The 23347-nt window shown below is 36.2% G+C and overlaps 6 protein-coding genes across 6 annotated transcripts; 4 read left to right on the forward strand and 2 right to left on the reverse strand.

Annotated features, from left to right (window-relative positions):
* Positions 1–1060: 1060 nt before the first annotated feature.
* On the reverse strand, positions 1061–1676 carry CBG26791 (the record flags this gene model as incomplete). Its single annotated transcript, XM_045240754.1, has 3 exons — positions 1061–1192; positions 1240–1391; positions 1439–1676. The coding sequence occupies 3 exons, from the start codon at positions 1674–1676 to the stop codon at positions 1061–1063; spliced, it is 522 nt and encodes a 173-aa protein (XP_045098847.1).
* A 1242-nt stretch (positions 1677–2918) lies between these two features.
* Positions 2919–6142, forward strand: CBG08939 (the record flags this gene model as incomplete). The annotated part of the gene is made up of 4 exons (XM_002648708.2): positions 2919–2946; positions 2997–3143; positions 5967–6072; positions 6121–6142. The coding sequence occupies 4 exons, from the start codon at positions 2919–2921 to the stop codon at positions 6140–6142; spliced, it is 303 nt and encodes a 100-aa protein (XP_002648754.2).
* A 1316-nt stretch (positions 6143–7458) lies between these two features.
* CBG26790 lies at positions 7459–9000 on the forward strand (the record flags this gene model as incomplete). Its single annotated transcript, XM_045240755.1, has 4 exons — positions 7459–7534; positions 7588–7687; positions 8631–8714; positions 8907–9000. 4 exons carry the CDS (start codon positions 7459–7461, stop codon positions 8998–9000), a joined length of 354 nt encoding a protein of 117 aa, XP_045098846.1.
* Positions 9001–10208: 1208 nt separating this feature from the next.
* Positions 10209–11705, forward strand: CBG26789 (the record flags this gene model as incomplete). The annotated part of the gene is made up of 3 exons (XM_045240756.1): positions 10209–10226; positions 10920–10986; positions 11557–11705. 3 exons carry the CDS (start codon positions 10209–10211, stop codon positions 11703–11705), a joined length of 234 nt encoding a protein of 77 aa, XP_045098845.1.
* Positions 11706–13039: 1334 nt separating this feature from the next.
* CBG26788 lies at positions 13040–15119 on the reverse strand (the record flags this gene model as incomplete). Its single annotated transcript, XM_045240757.1, has 4 exons — positions 13040–13125; positions 13623–13809; positions 13858–14583; positions 15030–15119. The coding sequence occupies 4 exons, from the start codon at positions 15117–15119 to the stop codon at positions 13040–13042; spliced, it is 1089 nt and encodes a 362-aa protein (XP_045098844.1).
* Positions 15120–18085: 2966 nt separating this feature from the next.
* On the forward strand, positions 18086–18746 carry CBG26787 (the record flags this gene model as incomplete). The annotated part of the gene is made up of 3 exons (XM_045240758.1): positions 18086–18270; positions 18533–18585; positions 18634–18746. 3 exons carry the CDS (start codon positions 18086–18088, stop codon positions 18744–18746), a joined length of 351 nt encoding a protein of 116 aa, XP_045098843.1.
* Positions 18747–23347: the final 4601 nt, after the last annotated feature.

Here is a 23347-nt window from a genome sequence, read left to right on the forward strand (position 1 = left end):
TAAAGTTTGTCAAATATCACGGACATAAGTGCCGATTTACAAGGAGAAACGCTGTTTTTGGTATGACGTAAATGGAGGAACCTACATTAAAATTGTTAGGAATTGGTTTAAACCAACGTTTGAAATAGTTTTATATCAATTTAGAATGTGATGGAAGCTTTCTCCGAAATTTAGACTCGAAAATTTGAACAATAGGAAAATTGATCAAAAAACACCAAAAAACCTTTTTTCCCAACAATTTTTTAAATACTTTTTTCAAAAAGTTTCATGAATTTGTATTAGTTTTTTGCGTAGAACTCATTTTTTTTAACTTTTTGTCTCATGAATTTAGCCAGAAATATGTTTTTTCAAGAGTGGACCTATAATTATGTCCTTTTGCATTTTTCGTTTTTTGATAAAATCGAAATTTTTTCTTGAATCAAAAACGACAGACAGGAAAGGATACGTACAGTAACATGAAAAGTGAATCCCTCAAATACTAGTACCAGGAACGTTTATCAGGTCTCTCGAGATTTTGAAAATATAACGAAACGTCAAGTGTATAATTATGTCCCGCAGTGTATATTGTTATCGGTACCCTAAAATATAAGATAAATCAAAATCCGCAAAAGAATATTTTCTTTTAATTTTGAAGAATCAGGAGATGTAAAAATGGCAAGTCCGCTAATTCCGAACTAGTCTGTTTGAAAAGATTCCGATTTTCTCCAAGATAAGCAAAAGAAAAAATAAGCAAAAAAGCTATCGATGTCTTTTGGTCCGTCTTAACGGAGCATCACCAGGTATAAATGAACGAAACTTATGTATTTCATCTACTTTTTCTTATTCTGAAAAAGTCAATTATTATAATACTAATCACAATTTTCAAACAGACACATTTTTATTTTCAGAACGATTAAAATAATATTTCGAATGAATTATTGGGGAAAATGTTTTAGATCAGGCGAAGAATGGTCTCAGGGTTTTGAAGTAAAAATATAAGGAAGTAGAGGAAAAGATAAAGCAATTAGCTGAAAAAACATTATTCAGAAAAGAACAATAGAATAAAGTAAACAATTAAAAATTATTCTTTCGAAAAATCAATGGAGATCTTTTGGAGAAGAGCCTCAACAGTTGATACGTCTACTTCAGGATGATTGGCCTCCATAATAGCTTCAATATCGGACACTTCAGTAACACCAGAGAGGTCGGCGTTCTGAAAAAGTTTTCTGACAAATTGAACATGTTGGTTTTCATTACAACCATCAGATCTTCCATATTCCATCGAAGCGCCGACTTCAAATTCTGTACTAAACTCTTCTGCCATTCCTTTGATAAATACTCCTCACACTTCCTAGTAACCATGGGCGCATCATACATACCTGCCGAATGACGGAGTCCTGAGACAGTTCCATCTGAAATTCAAAGATTAGCAAAAATTTTTTCCGAAACAATTTTCTACCATCAACAGAAGATTCTCCATAAATGACACTCCCATCCTTCTCGTCTTCATTAGTTTTCAATATTTTCGCCACCGATTCTTCAATTACTGGGAGCTTTTCAGTGATTTCATCGAATTTTCGTTTATGAGATTTATTGATCTCTTCAGTTCCGGCACTGACCATTATTTTCAAGGTTCCAAGGGTTTCGGTCTTATGATCTTCTTCCGGTACAGCTTCGCCGCTCTCGTTCTTAGCCATTTTTGTAGAAGATTCTGAAAATTCAACAATTGATATTATCAAGGTTCTTGCCGAATTTCCAGATAAATCATTACGAACAAATAAGAATTGTTGTCAAATAGAGAAAAAGAAAGCTGGAAATTCTTTCATGACCCTCCCGTGGTGGGCGTGGCTTCAACTAATTGAAACATAATTGGTTCTTTCAAAATTAGTCAGATTTTCGCGCAGAAGATTGCGTGTGCATCTCTTAAAAATGGTGTGTACGTCAATTTTGTTTGTGGGATTTTCACGCTCCAACAAAAAAATTGCGTGTGACTCTTCAATAAATTATGTTCCCAGCCTCTCCTGCACGTAACTATTTTTTTTCGAAGCCAAATTGTCCTCGTATGCTCCGCCCCTTCTCCTGAAACTTTGATGAACTGACGGAAAAGCTCCAACTAATTGAAGAATCAGTTGAAAATTCGTGTTTTGTAGGAAACTTTCGGAAAAATTTTCAATAGGAAATTTTCAGAAAACCAAATTTCGGAAAACTTGTCTGGGTGGAAAGCGTTTTATAGAATAATTTCAGAAAGAAGGTGCAAATCGACCGAAACGTTTCTCTTTGCAATCTTTTAGACGCCTTCGAAGTCAATTCCAATTTTCGCCAAACTTGGGCATGCTTACTTATTCTTAAGCTCTTATCTTAAGGAATTCAAAACTGAAATATATATTTCACAACTTCAGAAATGAACAAAGTTATGGTTAAAACTTTGCGCTGTTTCTTTTTCTCTCAATCTCTCCCTCGAGGACATCTACAAATTTAGGGTCATTGCCTGCCCGGATATAACCAATTTGCGTTTCTTCACACGTCCCCATCATACCTCTAGCTCAGTTCTTGTTTCGACGACCTAACAGAACGGACGTCTAAATATCCACGGGAACTTTCTTGAAAATCTTTTGAATGAACGGATTCTGGAAGGTTCTTTTATTTTTTCTGAAATTATATCTATACCTATTCATTCCGAATAGTCCTATTAATGAACGGACTTTTTCTTATTTTTTTTTTGAAAATTCGAAAGTGACGCTGCTCCCCAGACTACCTCATCAATTGTGGCTGTTAAAATGAAAAACCCTAGTAAAAGAAGAGCCGCCCAACGAGCCATGGAATCTATGACCGGTGGAGCCAACACGTTGGAAGAAACGGAGCATCGAAGACCGAACGAGTGAAGCGTCGAGCTGCGAGGAAGGCCAGCAAACAGAAAGAGCCACTTGTGGAAGGCACCGATGAAGCTTCTACAGAGATCCAGTCTTGGTAAGTGCATTCGTGAAAAAGTCATTAACTAATTTATAATGTTATTCCAGGTAAAATCACTATCCTCATCCTCTACAATCCCAAAAAGAGGTGCAAGAACATGCCTCAAGAAGTCGGCTCCAAGACGAAAATGGCAAAGCATCTCTTCTACAACTATCTCCGAGTTGTGAAAAACGCTAAAGCACCAAACGAGCTCGGTGAGTCATTTTTTGTGTTAAGACGACAGAAAGACTGACTGAACCTATTCAGAAGCAACCTCTCCGCGCCAAATGCAACCTCTCTCCGCGCCAAAAATGGCTAACGCATGAAAAGGCCGTCTTCGAAGAGCATTTGGAGCAATTGAGAAGAGGGTTCATCAGAAGCCGGGATTCCCAATTTCGTGCGGATCGAGGCTAGCGACGAGATGGATGATGATGAGGATGCCGCAGTCAGAGCCGACGAGAAGCGTGATGTTTTCAATACTTTTTTTATTTTTACCCTCTCCCACATTCCCCCCTCATTTATTTTTTCATTTTTTAAGTTACATTTATTGAAGTGCAAATAAACGAATAATGAAATATACAACTATTTTTGTTGGAAAAATTTTCATTTCTCACGCCTTGAAAACCTATTTTTCGTTATTAATTCAGCGAGTTTTCAGAGAGTTCATTGCCCAATTTCTCCAATGATGATAAAGTCCCCAGAAGTTTGAATGACAAGCTTTTCGAAAATCGAAAGCAGCAGCAGGCAATTTTATGGAAGGTGGGAAATTTTTTTCTGTTTCTAAAAAGTTTCGCGAGTTCAATATGTGCTCATTTTGTTTTAATACCTTAACATAATAATCTTGAATGTTTTTTCAACGCTTCCATTGCTGACAGCCGACGAAAAAGATGCAAGTTGAAGAAAATCAATGAAAAAACACCAAAAACGAGGATTACTAGAAAGCATATGAACTAAATATTTCATTATTGATCGAGAGGACGGAGAATTGTATGCTACTTGATATTTATATCAATTTGGATTGCTCCGAACACCGTCTGATGCATCGTCACCATTTTTGTCGATAGGTCGAAAAAGAAGCATCAGTACGTTGTGTTCAAGAAAGTTGCAGATTTTGTAAACCAGGATGTGTTTTTCATAGGTTTTCTTGCTCCCATCATTCACTTCAAACACAAAGTGAAACTCGGCGGCTTGAAGAAGGTACAAGTTGAAGAAAAGTGCACTAAAATCTTGATGGATGTGGAAAAAAAGTTGAAGAAGGCGTTTCCACATTTGGACGACGATCGAGCAGGACAGGATCCGAGTTTATCACACGATAGGTCGAATGGAATCGATTCTCCTCGACAGTTCTGCCTGCTGGTAAGTAATTACATTGAAATTGAGAAATACTTTGGCTAAACATACTCTATTCCCAGATATGGACCATCACAATAACTCGAAGCAGCAGTTAGTGAGCTAATGTTATCAAGACTTTCAATTCTCTGTCTTCCCGTCGTCAGTCTTCGCAATTTTCTACTGTGTGTGGCTTAGCAACATCTGCTAATGCTGAATTTAAGCCAGTTGGAAGCCCGAAACAATATATGAAAGACCGAATGAAAACGTTTTGGGCGCCGTTTGATATCCAAGAATCACTCTTTCCCGGTCAGTTCTTCTGAAAGACCTATTGATACTCTCCGTCATAAGTTTTGTTTCAGAATTCCTCCTTGGTCATCTCTATTCTGGAGGGCAGAAAATATGTATTCAATCAGAATTATCTTCAGCAAGAACTTCCATTCATTCACGCTCTGCACATAGCAACGGATTTGCCAACCAAATCGTTTTGTTTATTAAACAATGAATAATTTTGGATAACTTTGCTTTGAATCATGAAGTTTTTTAACCACACTCGACTTTAGTATGTGTGTGTGTGTGTGTACGTTCAAGTGGATTTATGAGATTTTCAAATTTTAGGACTGAAATCCTGAACGACGGCGTGAGTGAATGTTCCTATTATCATTCCTAATCAAAATGAGCGAAATCAAAACTCGCAAAAAATCTGAAAGTTTCAAAATCAAGAGAAATCGGGATGAATTGAAAATCTTGAAAGTTTCAGAAAATTCGAGGAAGCAGAATTCGGAAATGCAGACTATATTCAGTATTTGCAGATTGGAACATTTTTCTTTGAGTTTTGTGAAATTTCAGAATATGAATCCCAGAAGATGATGAAAATCAAAAGCTAAATGTAAAAAGCTTCAATAAGAGTATGCATATGACCGAAATCTTTGCTTTCGTAACCTTTCCCCTTCGAATTAAATCCCAATTTTTACTGAACTTAAGCATGTTTAGACTCATTTCAAAACTCTTATCTCAAGGAATTCAAAAATAAAATACTTATTTCTCAATTTCAGTGATGACATAAGTTATGGTCAAGACTACATTGTCTCAATTTCTCCCAGTCCTTCTTTTGAGCGTACATACAAATTTGGGGCCATTGCCCCCCTGTTCGTATTTAACCAAATCAATATTTTCGTGTGTGTGTGCGTCAGCCAGAGAGGAACGTCGATCAGGAAGCACAAGAATGTAAGAGACGCAGAGAATTGATCTGACCCCTAGTCCCCATCATACCTCTAGTTGCCCCGTTCTTCACGCACCTAGCTCAGTTCTCGTTTCGACGACCTAACAGAATGGACGTCTTTATCTTCTCAGGAACTTTCCAGAGAATCCTATGAATGAAAGGATTCTGGAAAGTTCTCTTATTTTATCTGAAATTACTTTTTTACAATTCTCAATTCATTCTCAATTTTCCAACAATTCATGGACTTTTTTCTCAATTTTTTAAAAAAGTTTGACTATAAAAGGTAAGTTTTTTTTAATTCAAAAGTGAGTTTTAAACTACAGAAAGTTATTTTAAAGCTAACAGCTAGAAATATATGTTATCAGTTCAAAAAAATAATCGCGCGGATGAATTTGAAAACAAAAAAGTTATATACTGTAAAATGCAGTCCGTCTTTCTAAATTTCATGCGAAAATTTCCACGCCAACCACAAACTTATAATTTCCAGATAAGAAAAAGAAGCTACCCAAGAACAACGAGATGAGATTAATAAGTTGGAGATGGATGACGACCTCGAAATCGAAGCTTATCGACAAGGAGACCATGAACCAGAGGTAAATTCTGAAAATGTAAAAAAAACGAAAAATATTAGAATCTTGCAGAATGTACCTCATTTCCCGATGATTCCAGACCACATGCGATTCGACACTGATAAAATTCTGCGAGACACGATTCTCCAGCCAAATTTTATAGAAGTTTTCATATATTTTTATCGTTCTGTTCTACTTGGCAGGACTAGACATGTGATAAATTGAATTATTTGATTTTTCTTCAAGTTTTTTTCCTAGTGAATAAACGATGTATTGAATGAACATTGTTTTTCTGTAAATCTTCAAAAACCAGCAATCGATTTCATTTGCTCGAATATCTTCAACTAAAAAACTCTAATACAGATTTTCAAAATCCTTTTTCTCAGGGATGCCCGAGGTTTCTCTTACCTTCAAATTCAAAGCGGAACAGATGAAAACAATTCATTGTTTGTGAGAATCAGTAGCCTTTCCCGTGAGTTTTCATTATTATAAAATTTCGCGAAAAATTGATTTGTGCTCTGGAAAGAAACCACGTGAAATTGTCATAACTCTCCTGAAGTCTCATGAAAAAAATAAGCAAGAAACTGCTCTGGAAAGCCATGAAAGCTTAACAATAGATTGAATTCGTTGCAGGAAAGCTAGAAGAAGGAAATTTCAAATGATAAATGTTGCGAGCGAGCCGTGCGAAGATCTAACTGATGAGAAAGCTCGAAGAAGTAAGGAGGTTCGCTGCAAAGGCAACTTTAAAGATAATGACTCTGGAACGAGCACTGGAAGAGGAGAAAAACACGTCGGCAAGGTGGATAAACAAATTGGAAAATTCTAAATGTGAGACGAGAAAAATACAGTGAAAAAAATAGAAAGAAAGTTAAGACACTCGAGAACAGCCGAGAAGAGCATCGTCGTACTAAAAGTTTCATGGGATCCGTTTGCGCAAGGCTTGACGGAAAGAAAAAATCGTTGAGTTTTTCGGTATATCAAGTTCGAAGAAAAGTTGAGGAGAAGCCGGAGGGATCAGGGGGCAGAACGTCACAGCGAGTTTGAGAAGCTGAAACGAGGACAGGAGCAACCGATGTGGAAAAGTGGTCGAACAGTGTGTGTCCATATTTGTATGACAATCGAGCAGGACGGGATTCGAATTTTATTACAATAGAGGTCGATTTAAGTTGGATCTCCTCAATAGTTCTTCAAAATGGTTAGTTGTGACAAATTGAAGAACTCGATAACATAACATTCACTATTTTCAGATATGGACTGTGGATATCATCCGGAGCAGAGTACATGAATTGTGTCAGCCGATTCTATAACGACTTTCAATCAGTCTCCTGAAGTTTTTTCTTTGACTGGGTGCCTGGCGACATCTGCAGACGTTGAATCTTACATTAGCAAGTCTTTCAAAACCGACGGAATATGAGTTTAGACTCAGAAGAAGATGAAATCAAAACGTTCAAGGCGCCATTTGAGATTTCAGATCCACAATTTCGCGGTTAGTTCTGTTGTAAGACCTATTGATTTTCTGCGTCAATAGTTTTGTTTCAGATTTCATCGTCAGTCATCTCGTTTCTGGACAGGAAGAAACATTGATCTCATCGAAATCATCTCAAACAAGAATCTACCCTATATTCACCTTCGGCACGCAGTAGCAACCATTTTCTTTAATTTTTTTGCTCATTTAATAATAAATAATTCTAGATAATTGTGCTTCCCATAATTTTTTCAGCTGATGGCTCCAGAAAAATCGAAAAAACAAAAAATTCGATTGTCCATTAAAGCTTTAGTATTATCAGATTGGATAACCTTTTTCCAAATTTCGGGAATTCCCTTCAATTTTTAAAAATCCCAGAGGTGTAAATAGCATATTCCCAGGTAACAATAATCAATTCTCCTTTTTTCAGAGATTCATGAGATTTTCATATATTTCAGGGTAGAAATTCAGGTAGAGGGTGCAAATCAGGGCTTGAAGGGCTTTAAGAATACTATGACTTTGGCCGAATTTCGTGTCTTTTAGACGCTTTTGAATCAAGTCCATTTTTTTCCAAATCTTAGCTTGTTTAGATTCATTTTGAAGCTCTCATCTCGAGAAGTTCAAAAATAAATTAACTATTTTCAAAATTTAGAAATGAACAAAGTTATGGTCAAAACTTTACACCGTCTGTATTTCTCCCAGTCTCTCCTCGGAGAACACATAAAATTTTGTGATGGTTTTGGTTGCCTGCCTGCACATAACCTATTTGATATTCTCCGTAGGTGCACAGACACCGAGGTCAATTGACGAGAGAGCATAGAAAATCTCAGAGACGCAGCTGCGAAAATCGATAGGTCCTCTAGTTGCCTCGTTCTTCACACACTTAGCTCAGTTGTTTTCACGACGACCTAAATGGATGGACGTCTCAATATTTCCGGGAACTTTCCAGAAAACCCTTTACATGAATGGGTTCTGGAAAGTTCCCTTATTTTTCTGATATTATCTTTATTCTAGTTTTTTTTCTGAACATTTTACTTTAAAAAGTGAGTTTTTTCTTTTTCAAAAACGTGTTAAAAAACTTTAATTTTAAATTTCATCTGGAATTCGTAATTTCCAGAAGCACCACCCGCAAGGAGTGGATCCTCAACGTCCTCCTTCTCCGCCACACATCGTCGACGAGCATCGACATCTTCAGAAGCTGGTAAGTGATGGAAATTTGACTGAAATTACGAAAATATTCTAAAATAAATCTGAAACAATGTCTAGAAAACTTGAAAAGTTTTTGAAATCAGTCAGAAATGGCAGGAAATAATTTAAAATAGGTCAAAAAATGCCCTAAATTGTCCAAAATTGTCAAATTGTCAAATTTGAGCCCCAAAATGGAATATTTCAGCGCCAGTAGCCGTACAGGCACTTCGATCACAACACGGACATTGGATTCATGGCGTACAATATGCAACGAATTGGGAAGGAAAGGCAACAATTAATTTCGAACGTTATGAACTGTTATTTGCAAATTTTCTGCGAGATTTTAATATTTTTATTGAGAATAAATGATGAATTAGATGAAAATTGTTGTTTTTTGTTGATTAACTAACTATTGCTCTCTTTTGCTCAAGTACTTTCAATAAGAAAATTGAATTTAAAAGTTGAACCTTTTTTCAGCAATGTCTTCTAAGTCTTCCACAAACAAAGAAGAACGGATAAAAGGAGAAATTCGAATTTGGAGAAATCTTTCTGTGATACGGAGCGATCCTTGCAAATGTTGAGTTGGTGAGGAAGCTCGAAGAAGCAAGAAAAGCAGCAGCCAAGGCAATTTGATAGATCGCGAAAATTCCAAAGGATCCGTTGGTGCAAAGCTTGGGGGAAAGAAAAGACCGTTGATTCGATCAGTGTATAAAATTTGAAGAAAAGTTGGGGAGAAGCCAAAAGGATCAAGAAGTGGAACGTCGGAAAGAGTTTGAGAAGCTTCTGCGGAGACAGAAGTAGCCGATGCGGGAGTTCTTCATGGATGTGATGATGATAAAAAAGAAAAAGGCACTATTCTGAGATATGGGCCATCGATATCATCTGAAGCAACAAATTTGAAAACCAAGAAACACTATTTCGCGGTAAGTTTTTTTAACCTATTGATACTTTCCGTCATAAGTTTTGTTTCAGATTTCCTTACATCAAAATCATCTCCAGAGAGGACTTCCCTTATTTTCCTTTTGCACAAACAACGAGCATTTGCCTCCATCGTTATGTTCACTCAATAATAAATAAATTTGGATTATTGTGTTCATCATGAAATTGTCTAATCACACTCAACCGTTATTGTGTTTGTGTGTATCGAGTTGGATTCATGAGCTTTTCAAATTTCAAGACTGGAATTCCGGAAAACTGTTCAAATCAAACCCTAAAGAGCTTCAATAATACTGTACTCATGTCCAACATTTGAGTCTTTGGAATCTTTTGGACGCCTTTGAACTCAATTCCAGTTTTTACCAAACCAAACCATGTTTAGACTTATTTTCAAGCTTTTGTCAGAAGGAATTCAAAAATGAAAGAATTATTTTCAAACTTTGGTGATGAACGCAGTTATGGTCATAGCTTTACACCATCTATATTTCTCTCAGTCTCTCCTCGGAGGACACATAAACTTTTGGGATTGTTTTGATTGTCTGCCTGCATATGACCAGTTGATATTCTCCGTATGTGCACAGACACCGAGGTCAGTTGACGAGAGAGCATAGAAAATCTCAGAGACGCAGCTGCGAAAATCGATAGGTCCTCTAGTTGCCTCGTTCTTCACACACTTAGCTCAGTTGTTATCACGACGACCTAAATGGATGGACGTCTCAATTTTTCCGGGAACTTTCCAGAAAACCCTTTACATGAATGGGTTCTGGAAAGTTCCCTTATTTTTCTGATATTATCTTTATTCTAGTTTTTTTTCTGAACATTTTACTTTAAAAAGTGAGTTTTTTCTTATTCAAAAACATGTTCAAAAACTTTAACCCTTTTAAATATTTTCGTTGGTACAAAGTTTCGAATTCCCATGAAAATTCGAAATTATTTGAAATTCCCAATTCAAGGAAAACTTGATCCACGCGCCTTATTTTAGAAAATTTTGGAAAATTATCAATAAATCGGTCTGAAATAGTTTGAAACAGGATTTTAAATAATATAAAGTTGGTCTAAATCGGTCCGAAATAGGTCTAAATTTTAGACGGCTCAAGTTAGTCTTAAACGGTAAACAAATTTGTATAAACTGACCCAACAGTCGTCTGAAATTTGGCCGGAATATGACTTTAAATTTTATCTGAAATGCATAATTTCCAGAAGCACCACCCGCAAGGAGTGGATCCTCAACGTCGAAAATTGACTTTGCACTAAACTGTCGAAAATCGTCCGTTTTTTTCAGGACTGCCTCCATCATCAACGCCTTCGTCGTCAAGTTTCTCCTCCATCGACGTCGTCAGAAGCACAAGGTAATAGTTTTGTCCAAAACTCTAAAAATCGGTTTAGAAAGCTTCTGAAATCGGTCAAAAATGGTAAAAATAGTTATAAATAAGTCAAAAAAGATCCTAAATTGTCCAAATTAATCTAAAATGAACCAAAATAGTTTAAAGTTGATCTAAATTTGCCCGAAATTGGTCTAGCATCATCTAAAATTGGCCAAAAATTAACCAATATTGGTATAAAATGACGCGAAATTGGCTAAAAACGGGTCCAAAATTGGTCCAAATTTTTTGTTCTGGAAAATCATTAAAAATCTGTCCGAATCGACCCAAAATTAGTTTTAAATGACGCAAAAGCCTAAAATTGAAAGAAATAAGAATAAGATGTAAAAAAAGCCGAATGATCCCGAATCAATCTAAAATAGTTCGAAACTAATCTAGAATAGTCCAAAATGAGCCGAAAATTATTTGAAATTAGTCTGAATGAACAAAATCAGTTTGAAATAATCTAAATGGGCTGAAATCGGTCTGAAATTGTCCAAACGTTTTGTCTAAAACGGCTAAAATTGATCCTAAAACTATCCAAAACTATGTTTTCAGCAGCCACATCATCGTCATCTAGTGGCTTCTTCGTCGACCTAGCAGCCTGCGGAAGAAGGACTTTGGCAGTAACTGGACGTCAGGACATTCCCAATCCACTAGCCTCTCCAGAAGCAATAAAAAAATCTAGACTTTTTGTTTTGTTATGATTTTTTTTTGAATAAACGATGAATTAAATGAAAATTGTTATTTCTGTAAATCCTCGAAGACCAGCAGTTGATTTCATTTGCTCGAATATCTTTAAACTTGATTCCAGGTCTTTCCAAGTCTTTTTTCAGGAATGTCCTGCCTGGACCACAGACAAAGCGGATCAGAGGAAAAAATTGATTGAAAACGTTGAAAGGTATTTCGACCCGGGATTCAGTTTCCGTGGATGTTACATTTTTTCGCTCAGTGAGTTGCCTTCATATACCGAAACTTCAATAAACAGAAATGTTACAGATGATTCGATATGCCGCTTGTAAAGTGATTCGAAATCCGAATAATTGAAGTTCTCATGTGCCACGTGGCGCTCCATGCATGGAGAAGTTCAAATGACAGTTTATAGTGAAGGTCTCGGACAAATCTTCAAGAAGCCCATGGAACTTCTGCTTAAATTGGGACCAAGGAACTCTTATTTTGGGAGCATTCGGTGGATTGCAAAAGAAGACAAAGAAGAAATTTCGTTACTTCATTCGAACTTTGTAAATCTCCTCAGATTTAGTTGTCATCTAATAAAATTTTGCATCAAAATTCCTTGTATTTTGTTTCATTCCGTCGTTTGAAAGCTCATGATGTGTAGCGTTTCTATGCTCACGCCGCTGTATTTTCAGCAGACACTCAAAACTACATACAAATGTGTCAAGTTCTGAGCTTAACCCTTTTTACAACAAAACGTGTTCAAAATAGAATTCGCTACAAGCGCGCCAGAACCCCTTCTGTTTTCTTTTTATTTCTATACATTTTCTTCAGTCTTTTTTTCTGTACTAGAGAGCATTTCAATGCAAGAGTCTCAGAGAAAGCGCGCGCACACGTTCAAAGAAATAGGGGGGGGGGGGTCTCGCAACGATTTGACAACAAAAGAGAGGGGGAGAGGTACGGTCGAGAGGAGGAATGTGTCGATTTACGAGCTCACTGTTGAACTATTTTATAAAGATTTTTAAGAAACGGTGACACCTAGAAGAAAGGAACGGAGAAAAATATGTAAAGAAAGAAAGGACAAAAAGAAAAAAAATAATATTGATCATGAAAAGTGTCAGTCAAAAAAACTGAGCAGAATATATGATTAAAATATTTTAGAAGAATTAAAAACAATAAACTTGAAAACAGGATTGTGTTTGATAAAGTAGCAATCTGTTTGGTAGTTTCCTACTATATTTTTTTCTCATCGCACATCTTGAAACATCATTCACATCAGCGAGAAAGAAAAAAAAACTGATATTGATACCCTGAAAACGGAATAGTCATTATATTAAAAACTTTCGTTAACCTCTCACTAACAAGCTTATCTTCTTCCATTGAAAAAATCTTGCTTCATTTGTTCCCTAGCAGCCATATCATTCCAAAATACCGAAAACTTCTTGAGCTGCTCTGAAAAAAACTTTTATGGAAAAAAGTCAGTTACAGTACCGGCCAATAAGATAAACAAAAACGTGTTTTTTTTTGTTGATTTAAGCCATTTTGAGCATTTTTCGATGTGGCTCAGCTGACAAGTATCCGATCACTTTGAAATGTTTCGAGGATGTGAAACAGACCTAGATTGAAGCCTTCGAGTTTTCAGAATTTTTAGGATATTCCTAGTTTTCAGCCATTTGCCGTTTTCTGAAAGGCACATCCATATTCGTACTGAAACTGTAGAAAAAATGCCTTTCAAAACTCGCCAAAAAGCTGAAAAACTTGAATTTTCAGAGAATTTCTTTAAAAGCAAAGTTTTCTATCTAGATCATTTACAATCTCCAAAAATTTCAAAGTGTTCCGAAACTTGACAGCCGAGCTTCATAGTCTTGAAAATGGTGAAAATAACCAAAAATAAAAATTCGTTTTTGTATGACTTATTGACAGGTACTGTACGATAAAAGTTTTACTACCTCCGAAGCACTGAACCACTTCTCCCATCATTTCTGAGACGCCATGGGCTTCCAAATGGTGCTCAATTGCAATTTCGGGCGAGGCACATGTTTTTCCGCAATAGTTACAGTAACATTTGTTGATGCAATGATAATGAGCATGATACTTTAGTTTTTCCATAGGTCCGTAGAACGTATTTGAACATAGCTGAAAGTGAATATCTGATTAGAAATCAAAATTCGTTAGAAAAAATACCTGACAAATGAATTTCGAAGTGCCAGCATCCTTTTTCGCTTTTCCAGATAGTTTCAAACAAAGATTGGTAGTTGGCGGAGTGCAGTAGAGCACCCTGCGCTTTTTCAAAGTCCTAAACTGCTTTTGCTGCTGGCAAGTTGCTCTTCCACAACTCAAATTCGGATTGTTGGTGAATGAAAACGGTCCAGAAGTATCAAATCCTTCGAAACCATCGTAGGCGGCTAGATCGAGGCGGTTGAACTCTCCGATCCGAGTTGCTGATCCGAGTTGACGCTGATTTTGTGGGTATGGACCCATGTCCAAAGAATCTTCCAGAGCGAATTCCTCTTCCATGTCAATACCTCTAATTTCGAAGTCTTGATTACATCTAGATGGCGGTTGAAAAAACTCTTCGCTGCAAATGGTGCTACCTGGCTGGTACACTGCCTCGTTAGTTGCTCCATCGGCAGCAAAGTAAAGATTTTGAGAAGAAGATCCCATGACAGAGAGATCAGACTTTTCACAGGCTGTGAGAAAGTCCAGATCGTTGCCAACAGAATCTTCCAGGACTTGCACAGTTCCAACAGTCCTCGATGGAGTGTCTCCTTCTTGAGCAGATTCTACCATATGCTCTCCATGTATGATATAGTCACGGGTCCGATAAATATCTTCCAGGTTTGATCCTCCACTTGATTTTCCATTTGGTTTCATTTCCAAAATTTCGGCGACGGCGTTTCCAGACTTTTCCTGAAAATTTGATAAAATTTTGGAATTCATCAAAGGCTTTTAAAAAACTGATAGAGGGATGTTTGGAAGGGAACTTGAAAATCAAAAATTTTCAAAATTTTGGACCGTATTCAGGAATATTTTTAAAGTTTTTTTGAAATCATAGCTTTTTGGATTGCGGTACGTTGAAAGTTCTAGCGAAAAGATTCATTCTTTTGTCTCGAGCGGTGTTACTTATAATCTTTTTTGAATTTTCGAAATTCGTTTGTCAGTTTGCAACCAATTTTTTTTGCGTTTTTCGGACGGAATTTCTACTCGAAAAATATGGTTAATTGGAATAATTCGAATCTGCAAAATTGCGAATTTTTCAAGATCCGATTCTCCTGGAATTTCGAAATTTTTGAAATCGAATAATTTTAAACTAGAGTCATGGAAAGAAATTAATAAGTCACAAAAAAAAGACTAACCAGTGCTTTCACAATTTGTTCCACAGACTGTTCAGCATTTCCATTATCATATATTTTGATGATGAACTTCGCTTGACCCAAGTCATCCATAGCTGAAAAATCGGAAATAAGTTGGAGAGTTAGTAGCGAGAAGTCTAAAATGATCACATGTGAAACAAAAAAGATTGAATAAACAGAGAAAAATCAATGTGTGTGCTAGGTATATGCTAGGTATATGTTGACGACCAATTTTCGAATTTCAATGAATGGAAAAAAAGCAATTACTTTTATGGAGGGCTCCAGGAATAAGTCGAAAACAATAACTGGTGGGAAACTCAAAAGGCTAAATGTAAATGTCGGGTCATAAAAATTTTTTTTTGTTTCAAACGATGAGATAATGTGTTTTGTAGAAAATACAGATTCCTTAATTACAATAGTCTTCATCTTTTAAGTAGAAGTTTGGGATTTGTATTAAAAATACATTTCGAGAAAAAAAAATTAAATCGGAAAAACAATAATAGACGCTGATCTAAAAGAGGAAATGTGAAAAATGAAAATATTTTTCAAAAAAATCCCATGAACGTGGTCCGGCTGATCTTTGTTAAAAGAAATTTGAAAATATACGGTCTTTCAAAGTATGTTTCAAAAAAAACATACGCATTTCATAACGCATTCTGGTCGTCACGAGTGACCTTCATCGTACAAGCCAAATTCAAATGCTGCAAAAAGACCAACAATAATATAGAAAGAAAACATAGAGAGTGGAGAATAAAGGCGCCAAAAGTTAGAATTTTGAATATCCAAGTTTTTCTTTTGTTTTTTTTTTTTGAATTAACGGTACAAAATTCTTTTTTCAATCTTTCGGAAAATCTTTCCACCGTAATCCATTTCGTATCTACATTTTTTGATTAGTGATCAAAGTAGTAAAGGGATTTTTTTGTTTTTATTTTCTCTCCTCAGGATTGATTTGAAAAAAAACTTATTAGACGGTTTTTTTTCCAGTCACATTATGTGTCTAGTGTTAGGTTATAAGAAGGTTAATACAAAAAGGCTGTGAATTGACCAAACATGTTTGATCGCAAATTGTGTGAGTTATGGTTTTCAGATTTTAGCTGAATGTGTGAATTTTGAAAAAAAAGATAGATTTTCAAATTTATAAATTTTCATGATTCCTAAAAATAGAAAAATTTGTGATTTTTTGAAATATTTTTAACGATCTTCTTTCGAAATGGATCATTTTTCCATGTCAATCCCCGACAAGATTTTTTCGACAAATAATTGTCATTTTAATCCCTATGTAGATAAAACACTCTATTAGAACGCCACCCAGACCGTTGACTTTGAGCCTGTAACATTTTATTAGTCAATCACTTTTTGATATCTCTCACAGAGAATGAGATACACGGGCTCAAATTTAGGAATTTTAAAAATGTTTGCCGAATTTTTTTTTCACGACCCCATCCTAAAAGTTTTGGAGACCATCGTCTAAAAAATATTTTTCAATTTACCACACCTGTTCCTCAAACTCAAGCCTTTAGGTTGGCGGGCGAACACCTTATCCACAACGCCCCCACGCAGTCTTTCTTCTTTCTCTTTCAATGCGTACACTTCTACAGTTGCGCACGTGAGAGATGCAGATGTTCGACCTCCTTTCGACTCAACGAGCGGCGCAGTGAGTTGAGGGCAGTAATACATTATCCTTATATGAGCGATTAAAGCTGGAAATTCTAGAAATTGTTTTTGTTTTTGCAAACTACTGGTCCACAGTTATCATTCTCGTCCATTTCACGAGCTGCCAGCACTTTGGTATTCCTATAATTCCGCTTCGGATTTTTTTTTTCAAATGACTTTGCTTTTAGAAAAAGCGTTTTTTTTTTGAAATTCAGTTGCGCTCATTGAATTTTTTGTATGTTCGAGCTGTCCATTTTCACCAATACTATTCTTTCTTGGAGTAGATCATGAGCACATTCAATTATTTCGCAAAGAAAATACAGGTTATTCTGGTATAGAACATAGACATTCTGGTATAGAATTTGGGCGAACTGTGAGTCCTTTGATGTTTTTGTTAATATTTTTATTGGACTCAGTGTACGAGTTTTCTCATTTTCTGATCAGCAAATTCCTTACCAACATAACAGCAGTTTTGAAAAAATTACTTGAGTGTTCGAATTCTTTCGGAATACCGTAATCATGAATCGATTTTTTTTCAGTTTTTTGTAGACTAATAAAAGCTGTATAGTTTGTGTCACATATTTCTTATAAACCCCAATAACGTAGGCTGATACATAGCCCCATTTCAGCGTTTTTTGGGGGCACTGTAGACTTTAATCACCTTTAGTTTTTTGATAGGGATTTTTAATTTTTTCCAATTGCTTTTTACTTATCAGTTTCTCTATCATTCTGCCTCATGTCATAGTAGCTTTCTTAGTAGATTTCTTACCATTTTAATATATTTTTCAGATGTTTTCCTCGGCTGATCTTCTTGCTGGAAATGGTCTTGTAGAAATTTCTGAACCCATAATATCAAAGTCCGAACTCCGGGATGGCCATCCCATTGGAGGTGATAAAATGAAGGAATTGTTCCAAATTGGTAGATGGGGAGTCGACCCGACAAGCGTTTCTAACTCGGCGCGGATTCTCGAAAAAATGCCAGGATTCTCGAAATTTCCAACTGTGCCTGAAAAATCATCAATAGGAAAAATCGAAGGGGACTACTATCTTTTGCAACCAGAAGGACCACTGAACCTCATGGAGTTTTACATGCAACTGCACAAAATCAATTTTGAATCGGGTGGTTGGGCAAACCAACTCGCTCTCTGTGACAGAAGCATGAAATTGACTGGCATGAAATTGACTGGCATGAACGAAAATATTATAGAAATAAAGACTCATTTGATGGCATTTGGAGTAACCTGTAAATAGAGGAAAAAATTGGGAAAAAAGCTTAGATTTATTGATCAAAATAATTTTAAGCACCAACTTTCTCTTTGAGAAGTGATATTGTTCTTCAAGAACAAAACCATCCTTATAGGCCAAAAAAAGTAATCCGATATTAAATTGCATATAAAGTTTTCCAGATGTGCCACAAGTTGGTGAACGACTCTTGCGGAATGCGCAATGCGCGGCTTCACGCGTGGACCCACTCTAAGAAAGAGTACACCTGCAAGTACTGTAAGGAGAAATGTGATTCGTTCTTTGAGATGCAAGTTCACTACAAAAATATTCATTTCAAAGTACACCGGATGATGGGACCTCGTGAAAAGTGAGAAAAATTCGTATATCTTTGAACCTTTAATTTATGGACCCATATCTTCAAAAGTTGAAGCAATTTATCTCGATACCTGTGAATGTTATCAAAAAGTTGCCAACTGATCAATTGTTCATCATAATATCTTAAAAATTCGTACAGTTGACACATTTTAGATATCCTGAATAGGAGCCAAGAGAAGTTAACTTAAACTTGACAATGTGGGGTCATTATCTTACAGGTTTCATGGCAAATGATCATATATCATGTTTTTCAGGCCAATCACCCATGATCCCAAACTGCAGCAGCTCATGTACCAGTGTTATGGAGGTATAATTGGGAACTAATGCATAACTTCTTATAAAAACACTTTTTCAGAACAACTCTGTCGTTTTGCGTACGCTGGGGAGAGAATTTGCATGCTTTTCCGGGAAGGACAGAGAAACGACAAGGGTTCGGATGCCAATTCAAAGAATGAATCGCTTGATTGAAGGGCTTGGAGTGTTCAATTATGAGAAATTCCTTTTTATCACACTTCTCTTTTACAGCTTTCTTCAAATCTGATTTTTTCTAATTTCACGTCCACCCAACCCTTTCCGGAATTGATTTTAATCACAAAATCCTAAATTTTCCAAACTCAATCCCAAATTGTTCAAAAAATTTTGTTTCCCAGTACCCAGAAGCACCAGACCAACCCATAACGTAATTTTCCAAGATTCTCACAAACGATCTACCATGTTGTGTTATATAAGGTTTCTTTGATTTGTGTGTTTCCAGACCATGCCCTCCCCTCCTCCCCCGAACAACTTTCAAAATAATTCATAAAAAATATTGTTTTTATTCATTTTTCCATCTGTCCCATGAAAAATGATTTCCAATTGAAACTGCAAATAATTAGATAGAAGTTCATTGATCCCCAATTTTCCAAAATATTCCGAAAATTCCAAAATGTTCTCTGTTTTGAAAAGGAAGTACCGTAAACACGATAATATAATGTTTTTCCTATTTTTAGATTTGAACCAGTTTATCTCGGGTCCTGTAAAAAGCAACAGAAAGTGGTTCACTGACAAAATGTCGATGATAAACTAATGAACATTTTATTTGTTGACTGCCTACTGATATTTCTCACTGAACGTGAGATATTTGAGTTTGATATGGGCCGTTTTGGCACAAGAATTAGATATTTTCGGTATCTCAGTGCTTGGATTTCCTGAAGATTCTTATCGTGCCTGTTGGCTGTATTCCTCTCAGTTTTGACAAACAAATCATTCGTTTTGATGATTAGACATGATTTTCATGAATAAGTAACCGCATTATGGTACGGCCCCATGTTGGAATATAACTTTTCTCGGAGATCCCTGACCATCAGCTACCTCGTGGAACTACCAAATCTCTTTAAATTTGTGTTTGAGGCTCACTTTTCATCGGCCTGTGTTCAAAGCCAACATTCGTAGCCAACCTGCAAAACGACCGTTTGTTACACTCAGAGTATCACAAAAACAAAATAAGAAGAAGAGAAACCTTCGAACACGGGGGCGAATTGTTTCCTGAAAAAAAAGACCAATGCACTAAGCAATATATTGAACGACTAGAAACATTACAACATGTGAATGGAGGAGCCATCTTTCCGCTTGCTTGAAGCACCCGAAAGAAAACCTACATTACAACATAGAACGAGCGATAGAAGCAAAGAGAAAAAAATAACAGACAAGCTGAATGAAACGAATAATCTCTACCATTGCAAATGAATAACAGTTTATTTCGGATCATGATGGACAAGGGATCCTCAGTTTATGATGTTTGAAGGCAAAAGTGGTATGAGTTGGTCTCTACTTGCTCCTTCTCTGGTAGATATAGAGTGAAAAACAGTGTTGATAGAAATGGACATGCAAAATGCGAAAAAAAAATCAGTTTTCGTTTCGAAAAAATTCGATTAAATTTTTTCGGAAATTTTGACAAAACCAAAAAAATCACCGGAAGAAACGTATTTAATGTTTGTGTGAAATGAAGAGTTGAAATAATTATTATTTCAAAAATGAAACAAATTTATTAATTGTGATTAGCTTGTGAAGCTTTTGGAAGGTTCTTGGAAAGTTTTGGAACTTCTCAAGTTAATACAAAACAATATTTCTTTTTTTTCATAATTTGTACGAAACTGTCCATTATGAAAATTGAAAACATGTTTGTGTTCGAATTTGGAAAAAGTTTGTAAAATATTTTCTCTAAATCTTCATTGGGTCGATTTATTTTGGAGATCTGCCCATCATTCCACATGAAACTACTGAGCACTACTACTGGATCTGTCCCTCCGAAAAGACGGCTCTTCAGTTTTTGCTCTTTATGTCCTTGTATCTACGCCACTGACGTACATCGCTTGAATCTTCTTTCGTTAGCGGCGGGTTGCAGAGGGCGTGGTTTGGAGGGACGATGGCGGAGGGGGGCTCTCCGCCCCTTCCTCATTCGTGGAGCTCTTTTCTGTGGTTCATCTGTGGTAATGTTGAGCTCAGCTTCTGAACCCTATCATAGAATATTTCCAGCATTTGTTTCTGACTATGGTCTTGTTAGAACGTTTTCAAAGTTCATATTCAAGCTTAATAATGAATTCTCATAAAAATTTCGTGATTTCATTAATATTTTTGATATTTTTGATTGGAATTAAGAATGAGCTTATTTCTTTAGTTTGACTTACCCGTTCATAATCTCTTACTTTGGTTCTTCCGATTTTTTATTTCTTTTTCCATCCATCATATTTTAACCTAACCTGCATCCGTTCAAGTTATAATTTCCTTTTTTTTTTCTTCAGTTTTTACTCCTTTTTATCATAATATCATTAACACTTTTACATGATTTATTTTCATTTTCAGTTTTTATTACCCCTCATTGGGATCAAAAAAAAATCTATAAACCAAATTATGCACCCCAATGACCCTTAAATGTTTGCACTTTCCGGGTTATTTATAAGAAACTGAGTTACTTACCGTTAACACTCTAAGGACACTTTGGATCACTATATCTCGATTTCTGTAAAAGATATGGGACAGTTGCCAACTGATAAAGTGTTGATTATAATATTTAAAACATTTTATCAGCTGATCGCTTTCCAATATTTTTCACAGGAACTGCGATAAAATAGCTCAAAGTGGAAGTAAAGGGTGGCTTTCTATTAGACAGCTTTCTGTTGGTTTTTTTTTTGACTGTTACAATTTTTCCTTCATGTTAAAATTTTCCTTAAAATCCATTTTCCCTTCTAACAATTTTTTCCAGGCACCCCGATGAAGGCTCCCTACACTTTCCTCTTCTTCGTGCTTGCAACATAAAACCGCCGGGCACAACAAAATGTTTGTGCCCGGCGGCCACTCGGATGAGATGGTGCAGAGGCAATCAGCCGCATAGAGCAGAAACCAACAGAAAGAAGAAGCAAGAAAATGTAATTGCGAAGAAAAGAGCATTGCTCCGTGTGAGACTTAGAACGGGAGCCGCGGCAGTAACTTGAGGAGATGTCCCTTCGGGACTACGAGAGATGGGAGCCGCGATAGGAGACGTGAGAGAAGAACTCAAAGAACATCAAACACACAAACGGACCAACAGCGTAAACAAAATAAATAGAAAGTAAAAAGAAGAGACGTACTCTGAAGAAGAAGCACGCATCAGATTATTCATGCAACACTCTTAGGTCCCTGCGCCGTGGAGCCGCAGAGCCTGGCACTGCCTGGCACCAGGAACTGGCACGCACATCTAGAGCAGCAGAGCACTAGAGTAAGAAGGAGAAGTTGTTTAGAGAAAGAAAAGAAGAATCTAGTAACTTAATCATGAACCAGAATATGTGTATGATAAGAAAAGGCAATCATGATTCCAGGTTTTCAGATCAGTAATTCAAAATTTTCCAACAGGCTCCTTCAAGGCGATGTTTCCTCCAACTCTGGAGGTATTCAAACCTATGAACAGCTCAACTTCAAGGGTTTTTCATGATTTTTTTGAATTCAGATTTGTGATTTCAAATCGGGAATGAACTGGCCCAAAGAAAGGACACAATTGAATCCAGCATTTCCTTTAATAGAACCTTAACCGATACGTGCATTTTGAGATGAATTATCTTGGTTCCCATAAGAGATATCAAAAACATGTCCACTGATTAGTGGTTTCATGATAACAATTTGATAGTTGTAAAATTTTTGATATCTCTTTTAGGTACCTAGGTAATTGAGCTAGAATACACGTGTCGGATAGTCTCCTAGAGCGAAGACGGTATTTGGAGACAACACAATGTTTAGTTTGCGATGTTTTTTCCATAATAAATGTTTTTGTTGATGTTCGATTTATAGTTTTTCGGTTCGATTAATGTCCGGTTCATACCTGTTGGTTTTTGCTCCTCAATGATAATTAATGACTCGAATTTGGCAAGATTGCTAGATCCGTAAAACTCTCAAAAAACTTGTTGTACGAAATAATTTTTCATTCACTTTAGAGACCAGCTTTAAGAACTTCAGAAGCCAGAACGACACAGGTAACGAAACAATTTCAACTTTCTTTTCAAGTGATTAATATGAATCATAATGGTTTGACCCGAAAAGCCTTACTGTTCTAATATATTCCTGTAATAACTACACTGAAACCACATACCGTAAAACCTGTAATAGAATTGCCCGCAGACTGCCAACTTCAAGCCAGTTTATATCGGTTTCTGTGAGAGATATCAAAAATGTGTCAACTGATAAAATGTTTGTTATATTACGATAAACAATTTATCAGTCGACGACTTCATCTTTTACAGGAACTGAGATAAAATGGCTCAAACTTGAAAGCTGGGAGGCCCTTCTATTACAGGTTTTACGGTAATTCAAAATTCAAGTAAAACATTCAAATTTTCCAGTTGATATTTTTTATAATATTTTTTTTAATATTCTTCCTCCATATCATTCTTCTATTTTCCTTCATTATTCCCTGAAATTTCTAATGTTCTTGAAGTTTCCGGCACATAATTCGGAGGGTACAAAAAGTTTTTGGTCATTGGAGTAAAAAATACCTGAAAAAGTCGAATTTTGTATCTTTGAAAGGGTAACTCTGACCAACATTTTATTGCATTAAAATTTTC

The sequence above is a fragment of the Caenorhabditis briggsae genome (genome assembly GCF_000004555.2).
Source record: "Caenorhabditis briggsae complete genome, chrX, whole genome shotgun sequence".
Classification (NCBI taxonomy): Eukaryota; Metazoa; Nematoda; class Chromadorea; order Rhabditida; family Rhabditidae; genus Caenorhabditis; species Caenorhabditis briggsae.